The sequence below is a fragment of the Oryzias melastigma genome, linkage group LG19, assembly GCF_002922805.2.
Source record: "Oryzias melastigma strain HK-1 linkage group LG19, ASM292280v2, whole genome shotgun sequence".
Lineage (NCBI taxonomy): Eukaryota > Metazoa > Chordata > Actinopteri > Beloniformes > Adrianichthyidae > Oryzias > Oryzias melastigma.
Genome location: NC_050530.1, coordinates 5,563,670 through 5,579,903, shown reverse-complemented (window position 1 = coordinate 5,579,903; position 16,234 = coordinate 5,563,670). Strand labels below are relative to the sequence as shown.

At 47.7% G+C, this 16,234-nt stretch overlaps 2 protein-coding genes across 3 annotated transcripts in view; both read left to right on the top strand.

Moving 5' to 3' along the window:
- pemt (phosphatidylethanolamine N-methyltransferase) overlaps window positions 1-7,376 on the top strand; it is a 28,569-nt gene extending 21,193 nt beyond the window's left edge. The window contains exons 5-7 of one of the 2 annotated variants that reach the window (XM_024264480.2): window positions 458-569; window positions 2,741-2,815; window positions 6,804-7,376. In XM_024264480.2, coding sequence (XP_024120248.1) covers window positions 458-569; window positions 2,741-2,815; window positions 6,804-6,858 — 242 coding nt within the window. In that variant the 3' untranslated portion in view covers window positions 6,859-7,376. The remainder of the gene's footprint in view (window positions 1-457; window positions 570-2,740; window positions 2,816-6,803) is intronic. The other variant, XM_024264481.2, reaches the window with a different exon arrangement.
- A 3,979-nt stretch (window positions 7,377-11,355) lies between these two features.
- Window positions 11,356-12,728, top strand: rasd1 (RAS, dexamethasone-induced 1; the record flags this gene model as incomplete). Its single annotated transcript, XM_024264446.2, is given in 2 exon segments — window positions 11,356-11,730; window positions 11,820-12,728. Coding segments are annotated over 2 exon segments (792 nt in total). The 5' UTR covers window positions 11,356-11,459.
- Between the last annotated feature and the right edge of the window lie 3,506 nt (window positions 12,729-16,234).

Sequence of the window (16,234 nt, the reverse complement as noted above, 5' to 3'; positions counted from 1 at the left end):
GTACTTACAGAACTTTGGTTGATGGTTCGGTCCAGACTGAGCAGAGCAAATGAACCGGGATCAGCGCAGTGGTCCAACCTCTACAGCAGGTTGACTTCCAGAACCAGAACCCTCCTGAAGGTTCTAGAGTGCTGTGGTCAAAGTCTGGCAGAGCTTCTGTTCAGAACCTTCTGGAAAACCTGAAGATAGTTGGATCTCAAGAACCAAAGAACCGATTTCTTCCTCAGGAATAAAAGCTCTGGACCTCAGAGGATTAAACGGTTCTGATCCACAGAGTTCTTCATTCCTGCACCGGTATCATTTCCTCACCAGGACTTGGTTCCTGCAGAGTCAGAGAGGAGCTGCAGCCCGGTTCCACCTCTTCATCATCATCATCGGATCTTCCTCCAAATCCGTCTGTCTTAAGCACACAGAACTCTGCGGTCCACTTTCCCACAGAACCTCTCTGTCCTTTCAGGGGATTATTTTGGGATTCTGATGGAGGAGAAGGTGACGGGCTTCCCCTTCAGCATCACGGAGAACCCCATGTACTGGGGCAGCACCGCCAACTACCTGGGCCTGGCTCTGGTGTGAGTACCGCCTCCTCCTTCAGGTGTACGGGTCTGAGCGGATCAGAACTTCAGACAGGAACCAGGTTGCTGCTTTTTCTGAACCGTCCTGTAAAAGGTAAACTTTAGCGTGTTCTGCCGTTTCCATGACGACGTGGCTCTGCTGCATGCGGTTGCTAGGCAGGCTGGTGATTATTTCTCCTTTAGTCTTCTGTTCCTGTGATGAAGACAAAGCTCCTCATCTTCCTCCTACGGAGAGCAGGAGGTTGTTCTAAACCCCCCGTCCCCTCCCCCGAGGGTCCATGAACAGAACCGGTCCTCCAGACCTGCTGGAACCTCATGAAGACGGGTCTCTCATGACGTTCTTGTGTCTGATCTGCTAAAACCATCCTGGACTCTCTTCTATTGAACGTTTGCTGTGATCTGATTGGCTGCATCGCTTCAATGAGGTCATGTGGTTTTTTACCAAAACAGGTTTTGCTTCATGAAGATCAGTTTGATCCAATAACATCTGTTCTGTAGCTCAGACACGTTTAAGGTGGACTTCGGTTCCGTCAGTTCGTTTATCGTTTACAGTGATCGTCTTGGAATGTTTGTTTGTTTGTTTCTGCTGCTTCAAAGACGCCGTTTTAAACCGACTTCCTCTTCTGATGCGTCACTTTGCGTTTGGAGTTTCACAAACATTTTGGGTTCAGGTTTAGCTCTGTGGTGAGCGGGCCATGAGGTTCTGGTTCCGCTCCTCCTCTGGTCTTTTGGACCCACCTTCCCTCCAGACTCCCTCCGTCAGTCCTGCAGCACCGGCAGATCTCCCAGCAGCCCTTTCTCTGAAGTCTATCTGACCCGCGTCGGTCCGGTTTCATGCAGTCGCATGCGGCCCATCTGCAGCTCGTCTGCAGCCTGCGGCCCGTCTGCATCCCGTCTGCAGCCTGCGGCCCTTTGGATCCCCTCTGCGGCCCGTCTGCGGCTCGTCTGCGGCCCTTTGCATCCCGTCTGCAGCCTGCGGCCCGTCTGCATCCCGTCTGCAGCCTGCGGCCCTTTGCATCCCGTCTGCAGCCTGCGGCCTGTCTGCATCCCGTCTGCAGCCTGCGGCCCGTCTGCATCCCGTCTGCAGCCTGCGGCCCTTTGGATCCCCTCTGCGGCCTGTCTGCATCCCGTCTGCAGCCTGCGGCCCTCTGCATCCCGTCTGCAGCCTGCGGCCCGTCTGCATCCCGTCTACAGCCTGCGGCCCTTTGGATCCCGTCTGCGGCTCGTCTGCATCCCGTCTGCAGCCTGCGGCCCTCTGCATCCCGTCTGCAGCCTGCGGCCCGTCTGCGGCTTGTCTGCATCCCGCCTGCAGCTCGTCTGCGGCCCTTTGCATCCCGTCTGCGACTCGTCTGCGGCCCTTTGCATCCCGTCTGCAGCCTGCGGCCCGTCTGGATCCCGTCTGCAGCCTGCGGCCCTTTGGATCCCCTCTGCGGCCCGTCTGCGGCTCGTCTGCGGCCCTTTGCATCCCGTCTGCAGCTCGTCTGCAGACTGCAAGCCGTTTCCTGCAGATCAGAAGGCTGCATGTGATTGGACCGCTCATTGTTCTGCCGGCTCGTTTCTGATCAGCATGCACGCCACTCCCTGACTGAAGCTGGCATCACGCCACCCTGAAGTGGGTCAGAACATCCAGCCTGCTGCGACCGGCAGCTTCTGAGCATGTGCTGACGCGGCACACCGCCTCTGGAGGAGGAAGTCTGATGGTACCGGCCCGGGTCCACACCGGAGCGGACTGGACCAAAGCGTGGAAATGGTCAGGACTGACAGAGACTGGAAGAGAGTCCAGGCAGGTTCTGATGGATATAATGTGGGTCAGACTGTGACACAAAGTCTGCTGAGTCATGCTGTCAGATTGCTGCTGAGTCAGCATCGCTATGAAGAAGCAGTTATGAGGCCGCCGCCGTCACGGTCTGTCCTGGACGCCGTAGAGGGAGAGTTTGATGAAGGCCCGCCCCCCACAGAACCGGAGTGTTGTTCCTCTGAATCTGGGTCACAGCTCCAGCATGTGGGTCAGTGGGCTGCACGCCTTCGCCGCCGCTATTTTTACTCAGCTGGGTCCAAATTAAAACAGTTCGGCGTCACCTTTGCTGAGCGGTCCACCTGTGATGCTGATGATTGTCTCAGCGGTCGCACGGCTAAATTTACATCTTCAACCCCCCCTCTGTCTGCAGCGGCTCCAGTCCTGCTGGTCTAATCCTTACCGCCATCGTGGGCGTGGCCTACAAGCTGGCCATCATGTTCGAGGGGTGAGTGTCTGCAGATCAGAAATAAAACTCTGAAAGTTTAAAGAAGAATCCAACATTTTCAGGCTGAAATGAAGCACCGGATGAAAGTTCTGAATGAATTCTGATGGTTGGAGATGTTTCTGATGGTTGGAGATGTTTCTGATGGTTGGAGATGTTTCTGATGGTTTGTAGATGTTTCTGATGGTTGGAGATGTTTCTGATGGTTGGAGATGTTTCTGATGGATGAAGATGTTTCTGATGTTTGAAGATGGTTCTGATGGTTGGAGATGTTTCACTCTCACTAACTAACTAACCCGATAAACACAAACATCTTCAATACAACAGATGGAAACACATAATTTATACCAAAGAAAGACCAGCATTCTTAAGAAAAACATAAACCATTTTATTCAGGTTTTTCTCTGTAGTTTATAGTCAAATAAATCAGATTTGAACTCTTTTAGCAATTTGAGATTAAACAATCAAAACTTTATTTAAATTTAACCTGTTTTTGTGGCAAAGCTTGACCTTTTTGTTAGTATATTTCATAATTTCATTTTAAAATAAACCTGAAAATGTCCAATAAATTCAGATCTATTTTACTGCAAAATCACAGAAATTGAGATAAACTATTCTTTGTGTTTTAGAACTAAGATCAAACGTGCTGTAGAAAAAATAGAAAGATACAAATTAAAAAAATCCAAACTGAAAATCGTCTACAAACCTGACGAAGTCCCTAAACCAAATACAATATTTCAACGATGAATTCACACGGATGTGTCCAGAACACCACACAGAAACTTTCTGAAGCTTTAGCTTTAAATTTGAATGGAAGCTCTTCTAATGGGGGGTGGGGTGGGGGTGGTTTCTGCGTCAGTGTAAACAGCTGATGTGATCATCAAACACAGCAGGAGATCAGATGACCCAAACAAGCAGCAAATAAAAACATTATTTAGGAGAAATCTGAGAGTAAACGGTGAATCTGAGTCCTTAAACACTCCAGAGCTGCAGAGGTTTCTGCTTCCACGACTCCGTTCACTCCGTTCACGCCGTTCAAGGACGTCTGGGGGCGGAAACGCTTCTGAACTTCCTCTGGAAACTGAAGAAGAAGATTTCTCATCTGCTGCTTTAACCAGGAGACCATCTGCAGATCCAACTTGTTCTCTCAGTTCCACCTTCTCCTCCTGTTAGGAGGATTAGTGACTTTAAAGGGATTAGATCGGATCGGATCTAAAGAAAACAGATCAGGTCTAAAGAGGACGGATCAGATCTAAAGAGATCAGATCAGATCTAAAGAGGACGGATCAGATCTAAAGAGATCAGATCAGATCTAAAGAGATCATATCTGATCTAAAGAAAACAGATCAGATCTAAAGAGATCAGATCAGATCTAAAGAGATCAGATCAGATCTAAAGAGATCATATCAGATCTAAAGAGATCAGATCAGATCTAAAGAAAACAGATCAGATCTAAAGAGGATGGATCAGATCTAAAGAGGAAAGATCAGATCTAAAGAGATCAGATCAGATCTAAAGAGGACAGAGCAGATCTAAAGAGATCAGATCTAAAGAGGACGGATCAGATCTAAAGAGATCAGATCAGATCTAAAGAGGACAGAGCAGATCTAGAGAGATCAGATCTAAAGAGATCAGATCAGATCTGAAGAGATCAGATCTAGAGAGGACGGATCAGATCTGATCTAAAGAGGACAAACTTCTGTACAACTGGATTCTGGAGACTGTTCCAGATCTTCATAACTGCACGTACACGAGTGTTTTCTGGATGATTGCTCTCGTGCAGATGAACAAAAACAAACGGATGTTTCAGCTGCAGCAGCTTTTCTGCCTTCAGCCTCGACCAGCAAGTGCTTGTGGGTAAAAAGAGGTGTGTCCGTCGTCTGCGTGGACTTCACGCTGGGAGCAGAAGAGCAGATAAACGATGAAGAGGAGCAGTGATGTGAATATAGAGCAACTCATTTAAGTGAAAAGCAGCATGGAAGCTGATGTGATCATCAGAGATTCTGGAGACGCTCAACAAAGATCCAGAGATTCTGGTTATCGGCTCACAGTCCAATCAGAAACGGAGGTTTCATTCCAAAAAGAAACACTGGAGAAAATCCAGTTTCTGGGATGATTCTTGCCTTCATCAAGAATTTGTTTCAGTGAAATCTGATTTCAGAATCAACAGATCAGAAAATTTTTAGGTCTAAAATGATCTGATGCTTATAGAGGAAACAGAACCTCAACATCTCCACCTCTGGTTCCACCTCTGCTGGTTCCACCTCTGCTGGTTCCACCTCTGCTGGTTCTTCCTCTGCTGGTTCCTCCCATTGACTGTAGAAAATACTGGACTTCTGGAGCCATGAGGTCCCTCATTGGAAATGCATTACCTCCTCTCCTCGTGAAAGTAGGCCGCCGCTTTCACCGTCACTTCCTGAAACAGATACCGCCATATTGCAAACGTCTGCAACCCATCTCCAGCGATTGGTCTGAGTCATAGCTGAGTCATGAATCTACAGGAAGTACTGTCACCAATCAGGAGTGAGTTTATTGGGAGTCTTCACCTTTTTCCACGACCACGAGACCGCGGATGTAAACAGCTTCTACTTTAATAACGGTGGAGAATTGTACAAGTCATTGTTGAAGCCTTTGAGGGAGAACCATCCCAACATTTGGTTCTGTCAGCGGTCCTTTGGGATTTACTTACATTTATTCCTTTTTGTCGAGATAAAAGGAGCATTTGGGTGACGCCGGTGGAGAACGCTGCACACGCCCAAGAACACCAGAATTGTCAAGTCCACCACTGGCGCCCTGTACTTTTCACAGAGAGCAGGTTCACTCTGAGCACCTGTGAGAGACGTGAAAGAGTCTGGAGAAGACGAGGAGAACGTTCTGCTGCCTGCAACGTGGTTCAAGATGACAGGTTTGGTGGTGGGTCAGTGATGGTCTGGGGAGGCATATCCATGGAGGGACGCACAGACCTCTACTGCCTAGGAAATGGTGCTCTGACTGCCATAAGGTATCCAGATGAAATCCTTGAACCCATTGTCAGACCCTACGCTGGTGCAGTAGGTCCTGGTTTCCTCCTAATGCACGACAATGCCCGGCCTCACGTGTCAAGAGTATCAGGCAGTACCTGGAGGATGAAGGAACTGAAACAATTGAATGGCCTTCACCATCCCCTGACTTAAACCCAATAGAACATCTCTGGGACATTATGTTTGGGTCCATTAGGCGCCGCCAGGTTGCTCCTCAGACTGTACAACAGCTCAGGGATGCCCTCACACAGATCTGGGAGGAAATGCCACAAGACACCATCCGTCGTCTCATTAGGAGCATGCCGCCACGTTGTCAAGCATGCATACAAGCTGGTGGGGGCCACACAAGATACTGAAAAGGATTTTGAGTTGCAGAAATGAAGTTTTGGAAAAAATGGACTAGCCTGCCACATCTTCATTTCACTCTGATTTGATGGTGTCTACACAACTGAGCCTCTGTAGGCTGAACACTTTTATTTCCATTAAAAGACTTGGCATCATTTTGTTCCTAAGACACTGCCCTGTTGTTATTTGTATAGATATCCAACTTCATCTGAGATCTGATGTGTCTAATGTGTTTCTGTAAAGTGCTCCTTTCAGTGTATTTGGAACACGGAAGGACGAGGGTTTGCTCAGTCCAGTTCTTTCTTATACAGTCAATGGTTCCTCCTCTGCTGGTTCCACCTCTGGTTCCACCTCTTCCTCTACCTGAACCTTTGGTTTTGAAATTGGGTCCTGGACAGTGACCTTACCGGTCTCCATGGAGGTGGAGACGTTCAGGAGACCGTCTGTCTGTCTGACGTCCTCACAGGGACAGAGACGGTGTGAAGATACTGAATGGAGACGATGACTGCAGAGAAAATCCAGCAGAGTTGAGGAACAAGAGGAGACCTCCTCCATGTTCTGCTGCTCCATGTTCTGACCCGGATCCGGTTCCTCTCTGTGACTGACTGTTTGTTCTTCACTTACAGACCGTTCACAGAGAAGATCTACGAGGAGAGGAGTCGGCGGCCCAAACACCAATGAACGTCTCCAGACTGGAGATCACATTCCAGTTCTTCTGCTGATGAACTCTAGCCTTCTCTGAGGAGTCAGACCAGAGGTTTAGATCTTCAGTCTGACATGGACGTCTTAGATTCTCTTCTCACTTCTTCATATCCTGGTTCCACATGGTCCATCAGAGAGAACGTCTGAATGAACAGAACTTTAGAACCTCACAGACAGACAGACTCTGAGGAAACCTTCATATCAGATCAGAACCTTCTTCCTGCTGTGGAGAGAAGCTGCTGAGCTCCTCCAGGACGGTGTGAGTCTGGAATGTGTTCACACAGAAGACCTTCTGTCTTTAGTCTCCTTTAAATGCTGTCGGGATCATCTGACGGTTGCTAGGCAGATTTCAGGCTCACTGACATCAACCCTGAAGGGAAAAACTGCTTTATCTGCTTTGTTTTGAGGATTTATGAGACTGAAGGTTTGATGAATGTTTCTGAAACTGTCCAAACAGAATGTTTCACTCAATAAACTTTCTATCTTATTGAAAGCTGCTGAGGTTTCCTCTGATTCCTTCCTCCATCACATCCCTTCAAACGAGCGCTGATGTTTCTCTGACCACCAGACTGTCTTCTAATCTGGTAATCAGAATTTTCTCTTGATAATATTCCGTCATGATTCTTTTACGGACCCTAAACTTCATTCAGATCATTTGACATGTATCCCTGATTTTCAGCAGTTCAGGAACGTTCCGTTCAGGGTTCCTGTGGGGCCTGAAAAACTCTGAAAAAGTCTGAAAAAGCATTGCATTTATTAATTTGGAAATAATACCTTAAAAAGTCTTGAGTTTGGATATCTGACCTTTAAACATCGTGCTGCTTGAAATTTCCCTGTTTCACATTTCAAGTCAAAAGTTATGTTTTTTCACCTTTGATTGTTTTGATCGAATGATGTAAACAAACATCAGGAAAACCAGTTGTTATGCCGACCCGTTTGATAAAGGAGCTCTAGAGCATCACAGCACAGACCACAAGCAGGATCACAAGCAACAGTTTGGGTCAGAAATGTACTTTTTTCTATTATTTTATTTTTTTTATTGGAATGAATGAATAAAACAAGAAAAGGGAAATCAAAGAAACTGGTCTTCATCTTTGACATACGTGTTCTTTAAAGAATTTGTCCTGGTTTCTCCAGAATTCTGGATCTTTAACTTCACATCCCCCTCCCGTCATTGATTCTGCGGTAGCAGGATTTTCCTGTTTCAGTCTCAGGATCGGATCAAAGTTCTGCTTTGGGTCCAGAATTCCGGTTCTCTGTGGGTTTGACCTGGAATCGTCGGTGTTCCTGCGCGGCATCAGCAGCTTTCTGACCTCGTTGTCATGGTAACCGAATGATGGATGTGTTCAGACATCACTAGACATCATCAAAATACTGTTACTATGGAGACTGTGGATCAGAGTGGAGGAGGGGGGGGGGGGTCGTAGCAAACTGCTAGGTGGTTCTATGTGTCCGAGTCCAGACGGATGGTTCTGTGTGTCTGAGTCCAGACAGATGGTTCTGTGTGTCTGAGTCCAGATAGATGGTTCTGTGTGTCTGAGTCCAGATAGATGGTTCTGTATGTCTGAGTCCAGATGGGTGGTTCTGTGTGTCCGAGTCCAGATGGGTGGTTCTGTGAGGCGTGTGATCGATCGCTGACAGTCGTCAATACCTGCGGAGGCTGATTAGACGTTTGTTTGTGTTCTTCTGCACGTACGGTTTGACCTTTGACCCTGACCTTATGACATTCCTCTGCAGCTTTTCTGAATGGACTCAAAGTTCTGGCCGGTTCCGGGTTCATCCGGTGGGTTCTGGTCTTCGTGTGTTCTGGAGAATCAGGAGATCTTGACTCCTTCCTGCATTCTGCTGTTCTCAGCTCTGCAGAAATCCTGGATCAAGATTTGGAGTCTTAAAAACACGAAACCTAAAACGTAGCTGGACTCGGACACACAGAACCATCTCTCTGGACTCGGACACACAGAACCATCCGTCTGGACTCGGACACACGGAACCATCCGTCTGGACCCGGACACACGGAACCATCTACCTGGACTCGGACACACGGAACCATCTACCTGGACTTGGACACACGGAACCATCTCTCTGGACTCGGACACACGGAACCATCTCTCTAGACTCGGACACACGGAACCATCTATCTGGACTCAGACACACGGAACCATCTACCTGGACTCGGACACACAGAACCATCTACCTGGACTCGGACACACAGAACCATCCGTCTGGACTCGGACACACAGAACCATCTCTCTGGACTCGGACTTCCTGAGGCGGCGTGACTGAAAACATCTCTGCTAAACTGAAACGGGAAGAACCTTCAGAGGACAGAAATCTGTTTCTGACAGAACCAGGAGTCTGCTCGTGTTTGACTGACAGTTGAGGGAAAGTTCTGTCAGAGTTGATTGATTGATTGATTGATTGATTGATTGATCGATTAGGACCAACAGCACATATTGATCAAACTACAGTTTGGATCTTCACGAGATCCAGTGAACTTCAAACAGAAGAGAATCAAAATGAAATAAAGTTTCTGATTCATCAAAATTTGAAAAAAGGTTGAGAATTTTCCTGCAGCACATAAGCTCCGCCCCTCTTCCCTCCCTCCCTCCTCCTCCTCCGGCGTGGGGATCTTCTCGCCATGCAGCGCCGCCCCGACCCGTCCGCTCGTCTTCCTGTTTTCTGAGACGCTGATCCTGCAGCTTTTTTCTCCTCAAACAAACAGAATCTAGAGTCCAGAGAACTCCTGATCTCCTCGGGACTCCAGGACCCAGATAACCCTCATGTGATCCTGGAGGGGGGGTGTTCCCCCTGAGGTTCTGACCTCTGATCCGGACTCAGAACTGCTGATGGAAATCAGAACTTTGATAGCAGCCCAGCAGGATGTTCTGAACACGGACAGGCATCCTGATGAGATCATGGTGATCCGCTCAGATCACCACAGACTGATGGGTTTCAGGGGGGGGGTGGTTCTGAATGAGACGGGACCGACTTCAGGTGAAGTTCTGCTGGAGAAGAACCAAAAACCAGAACCTGCAGGAACCTTTCAGAAAGAGGTGTCTCGGTTCAGGAGGGTTGTGGTTCTGTCTACACTCATCCTACTATCCAGACAGGACCTCACTGGACTTTGATGGGGTTCTGTGCTGGTTCTGCTGGGTTTTGGATGTTAGAAACAGAACTGAAGGAACTGGAGCAGCAGAGACCTGCAGAGAAGGCGGAGTCTCCTCAGACGGCTGCTGGACTGAACTTCCTGCTCCCGGCCGGGTCAGCGGGGCGCCTGCAGAAACTGGGTCATGACTCAGATCTTTCTCTCGAGAAGGACGGGTTTGAACCCCCAGCCGAGGCGCTGATGGGCTGAGCGGGACGCTGACACACGGCGCTCGCTCTGACTCGCTCGTTAACCTGATTCCAGGAGAAACACCTGCTGGACTCCTGAGACCTTCACCTGCGTCCTGATGTGGTTCCAGACAGAACCGGTGGGGGAGGGGGGGCAGCACCTCCTGTGCTCTTCATCATCTTCATCATCATCGTATGAGTTAAAGGTTTTCAGCAGAACAGCTGTGAAAACGATAAAAGGACGACCTCCACTTGTCCTACTGACATTTTCATCCTGTTAGCTTTTATTCTGAATTACATTCATCTGTTCATTCATTCAATTATTCATTCATCCATTCATTAAATCATTTATCTGTTCATTCATTCATCCATTCATTCATTCATTCATCCATTCATTCATTCATCTATTCATTAAATCATTTATCTGTTCATTCATTCAATTATTCATCCATTCATTCATTCATTCATTCATTCATCCATTCATTAAATCATTTATCTGTTCATTCATTCATTCATTCATTCATTCATCCATTCATTCATTCATTCATTCATTCATCCATTCATTAAATAATTTATCTGTTCATTCATTCATCCATTCATTCATCCATTCATCCATTCATTAAATCATTTATCTGTTCATTCATTCATCCATTCATTCATTCATTCATTCATCCATTCATTCATCCATTCATTCATTCATTCATTCATTCATCCATCCATTCATCCATTCATCCATTCATTCATTCATTCATTCAGTCAGTCATTTTCCTAACAGCAACTTGAAGCTTTTCAAAACAAAAGCCTTTTCAAATGACAGATTTCACATTAAAATGTTTTTTTTTCCCACATTTCCTCTGATTTAACCTTCTGTTGTTTGTTTTTGTGCTTCATCACGCACGCGCACATGTACTGCCCCTCATAATGTTTTTGATTGTTTCCATTGAGTCGCTCTGAGTGGGCGCGCGCGCGCCCCTGCCCTCCTCGGGCCGTTCAGGGAACTGTAGCTCTGCGTTCATGTCTCAGTCAGGAATGATTTTCTTTCTCTGCTCCTCCTTTAGGAGCGCGCGCGCGTGTGTTTGAATGAATGTTTGGGGGGGTGACGCGCGCCACGGAGCTGGCGCCTCCCCCCCCGGCCCGCCCCCACGGCTCCACAGCGCTTAAATACGCGCGTCCAGCCCCGAAAGTCAGACCCACTACAGGAGAGGCTGCGCTCACACGCACGCCTCTGCGCGCACACGGACGTAACCATGATTAAGAAGATGTCCCCGTCCGAGAGCGACTTCGACATTCCCGCCAAGAACTGCTACCGGATGGTGATCCTGGGCTCCACCAAGGTCGGGAAGACGGCCATCGTGTCCCGGTTCCTGACCGGCCGCTTCGAGGAGCAGTACACGCCGACCATCGAGGACTTCCACCGGAAACTCTACAGCATCAAAGGAGACGTCTACCAGCTGGACATCCTCGACACCTCCGGGAACCACCCGTTTCCCGCCATGAGGAGGCTGTCCATCCTCACAGGTACGTCCCGTCAGGTGCTCAGGCAGATCCGCAGGAGCGCGCGGCGCTCAGTCAGGTGCAGCCGGTGACCCTGTCTCCTCCCCCTGCAGGTGATGTCTTCATCCTGGTCTTCAGCCTGGACAACCGCGACTCCTTCCAGGAGGTGCAGCGGCTGAAGCGGCAGATCTACGAGACCAAGTCGTGCCTGAAGAACAAGATGAAGGAGCACATCGACGTCCCGCTGGTCATCTGCGGGAACAAGGGCGACCGCGAGTTCCACCGGGAGGTGCGTCCGGACGAGATCGAGCAGCTGCTGGCCGGGGACGACACGTGCGCGTACTTCGAGATCTCCGCCAAGCGCAACGAGAACGTGGACCGGATGTTCCAGACGCTGTTCAGCCTGGCCAAGCTGCCGCACGAGATGAGCCCGGACCTGCACCGGAAGGTGTCGGTGCAGCACTGCGACCTGCTGCACCGGAAGTCCCTGAAGACCAAGAAAGTGAAGGACGCGGAGGCGTACGGCGTGGTCACTCCGTGCGCGCGCCGGCCCAGCGTGCACAGTGACCTCATGTACATTAAAGAGAAGGCCGTTGGGGGCGCGCACGGCCGCGAGCGCTGCGTGATCAGCTGAGCGCCACGCGGGACTGTGTATTGTTGAAGCCGGAGGAGGATGGCGCGTGAGCCGCCGCGCGTAAACTGACCAGGGAAGTTAGTTTGGAGCCGCTGGCGCGCGCTCTGGTTGCCGCGCTGTGACACGCAGCGCCGCTTCTGGACCCGAGTCCGCCTCAGCCCCCACGAGTCCGCCGGGGAGGGGGGCTGTCCAGCGTGCACGTGGCTTTGTGAGGTTCGCGCGCCTGTGCGTAAAATGTGCGTTGTTGACGTCATGAGGCTCAGCGGGCGCGAGGCGCCGCGAAAAGTGCTGTTTACACTTGAATGTCGGTTCTGAAAAATGTCTGAACATTTTTAATGTGAATATTTATTGTTTTTGCATCAAATTCTATAAAAATAAAATATCTTTGGAAAAAAAAAGTTTCTTCTGGTTTTGTTAAACTGATTTCTGGGTTTTGTGTGAAGAATCTAAAAGTTTCAGGGAAAATCTGCGTATTTTTTCCTTTTCATAACACCCCCTCCCTCCCGGAGAGGGGAGGGCTTGAGTACATCAGCTGAGAAACTTCAGGTTCAACATTTTCTGCTTAAATCTAATCAAAGCTCAACAGCAGGAAAATAGAAACGAGTTTCTGCTTTTACTGGGAATATTTGATTAATTTCTGGAAATGTACGTAAACAAATGTCATTCAGTGAAACTGATTTGATCCAGAGGCTGCAGGTAGAAGCTTCCCGTTTCCTCTGAGGCGCTGCAGGAACTGATCCTTCCTTCATCCTGACCATCTGGTGCAGCGGTCTGCAGCCTTCAACCCTTAAAGATGCATCCGGGTCGGTTTCTCTCCAGCCTAAACCCAGTAGGAGACACAAAGTCTTCAGTCGCCCTTTAGAAGAAGATTCTGGTTTATTTTCATAGTTTTGGCACTGATTTGATTCATTTAAATACACTTTTTTTAAAAACACAAAGCATTAACATGAAGAGAAAATGGCATTTTTAACAAATCTGAAATAGTTTATAACTTTTGACTGAACTTTGCATGACTTCCCTTCAAAATAAAAGACACCCCTACAGACAAGAATCATGTAAAGTCATCAATGATTTAAAAACTGTTTAACTGTTTCTGGAGCATTTCAGCCACAAATTCGTAAACATAACAATAAAAACTAAACCCAGTGAAGTGACCCCTACCAAATATTAAACCATGAGGAACACTTTAAATCCTTGAATTTGTTCAAAAATAGAAAATCAGATTTATAATGGATTATAACTGAACGTCGCTTTAATTCTGTTCAGAGAGATATAGTATTACCTTTCCATCAAACTCATTTTGACAGGTGACCTTTGACCCGCACATTCCCAAGTGATGACGTAACAATTTGATACAAACTTTAGATCGATTTGATATAAAGTTTATATCAGATCGATATAAATTTGATATACACTTCAAATTTTTACGTCGTCACTTGGGAATGTGCGGGTCAAAGGTCACCTGTCAAAATGAGTTTGATGGAAAGGTAATACTATATCTCTCTGCTCACAGACAGAAAAGTGATTTTCTGTGATAAATGAAGCTCAAATTCAGTCCAAATGTTTCAGAATGACGATAAACTATTGATGGATTTAATGAGAATTCCAGCGACTGCAGTCAGAATCCTCCATTCATTCTGTCCTTCCGCAGTTTGTCAATGAGTTTGATGAAGTTTAAGTTCATTTACTTTTTTTAAACTTTACTACTAACTTACATTTTTCTTCACAGTTACTTTTGACATTTTTTTCTAAAACATTTTATTGTAACCAAAGAGGCAGAATGGAGGTAACAGAACCTCATGTGGTTCTGGAGCCGCAGGTTCTGCAGTATCATTATTTTTTTAGGAGTTTTTTCTTCTCAAATTCCTAATTTTTTCTGTCATTTCAAGCATGTTTTTAGGATCTTCCTAAGCTTTTATTTTCCATTTTTTTACATTAAGCTCAGCTGAAAATAGAATAAAACTCTCATTTGTCAGGTGCTGTCATATTTTGATCTGTTTTTTATGACAAATACTTTTATTAGGTGTAAAAATTACTTTTGTAACTTTCTTATGGCGAAAGAGTTCTAGGGTTAAAGACGTTAAAATGCTGAGAAGTTTGACTGCAGAGAACAAACGTCTGACATTTGATTCCCTGAAGGACAAATGTCTGATCTTCAATGATTCAACGATTCCTGAAGCTCCATTGAGCTTCACAGCAGAAACTAGATCAAAGCTGGATGGAGGTTCTGAACCTGAACCTGAACCTGGACCTGGACCTGATCCTGGACCTGGACCTGAACCTGAACCTGAACCTGAACCTGGACCTGGACCTGGACCTGGACCTGATCCTGGACCTTGACCTGAACCTGGACCTGAGCCTGAACCTGAACCTGAACCTGGACCTGGACCTGGACCTGAACCTGAACCTGGACCTGGACCTGGACCTGATCCTGGACCTGAACGTGGACCTGGACCTGAACCTGGAACTGGACCTGGACCTGATCCTGGACCTGAACCTGATCCTGAACCTGGAGCTGGACCGGGACCTGGACCTGGACCTGGACCTGATCCTGAACCTAAACCTGGACCCGAACGTGGACCTGGACCTGAACCTGATCCTGGACCTGAACCTTGACCTGGACTTGAACCTGATCCTGGACCTGAACCTGGACTTTAACCTGATCCTGGACCTGAACCTGATCCTGATCCTGAACCTGGATTTGAACCTGATCCTGGACCTGAACCTGATCCTGATCCTGAACCTGGACCTGAACCTGGAACTGGACCTGATCCTGGACCTGGACCTGGACCTGATCCTGAACCTGGAGCTGGACCTGGACCTGATCCTGAACCTGGAGCTGCACCTGGACCTCGACTTGGACCTGAACCTGGACCTGAACCTGGACCTCAACCTGAACTTGGACCAGAACCTGGACCTGAAACTGGACTTAGACCTGGACCTGAACCTGGACCTGAACCTGAACCTGAACCTGGACTTGGACCTTGACCTGGACCTGGACTTATCCAGGTGAGGGACCTTCAGTCTCTGAGTCCTGAACTAGCGGTCAGTCTGCAGGTTCTCCTCTGCAGATCTTCTTCCTCTAACGTCTCTCCTCTTCATCCAAAGCCCGTTTCAGACTTTACCTGATGTCATTCCTGGTTCTGGTTCTGATGGGGACGTTTATTTTTACGTTCTCAGCTTAATCAAATTAAACCGATTTTCTCCTGTTTTTCTCACTGGAAGTGGAAAATTCCTGTTTGTCTTTGAACAGCTGACGGAGGCTCTCAGCTGTTTGGAAAATTCCACCAATGAATGACAAATCCCAGCAGAGCCGTCAGCACCACGGCGGGAGGAACCGATCGGGAAATCAATCGGGAAATCAATCGCGAAATCAATCAACATTAACCAACTGCAACCAACGCATCGCCTCCAACACACTGAAACAGTGTGTTCATGAGTTTCTGTTTGTGTGTTTGTGTAAATGTGTGTGTGTTTCAGTGTGTGTGTTTCAGCTGCACAACAACAACAACAACAACAACAACAACAACACTTCTTTCCAACTGTTTTCACTGGACAGAATCCAGTAAAGTTTTTTAAGTATTGGATGACCTTCATGAATGACCTTCATGGATGACCTTCATGAATGACCTTCATGGACGACCTTCAGTTTTCATGGAAAAGTCTCAAAGTTTCATTGGACTCCAGAACCCGTGTGAGGTTCTGCTTTGACCCAAGGAAGCTGCTTCTCCAAACCAGACAGATGTTTTCTCTCCACTTGTTCTGCACCTGTGGGTCTGACACCGGACCTCTGCAGGTTCTGATGTTCAGGTGTGGGTGACACCAAAACTGGTTTATGGTGTTTTGGTGAGGAGACCTTCATCTTCCGCAGACCTCGCCCCCCCACAGCAGAGA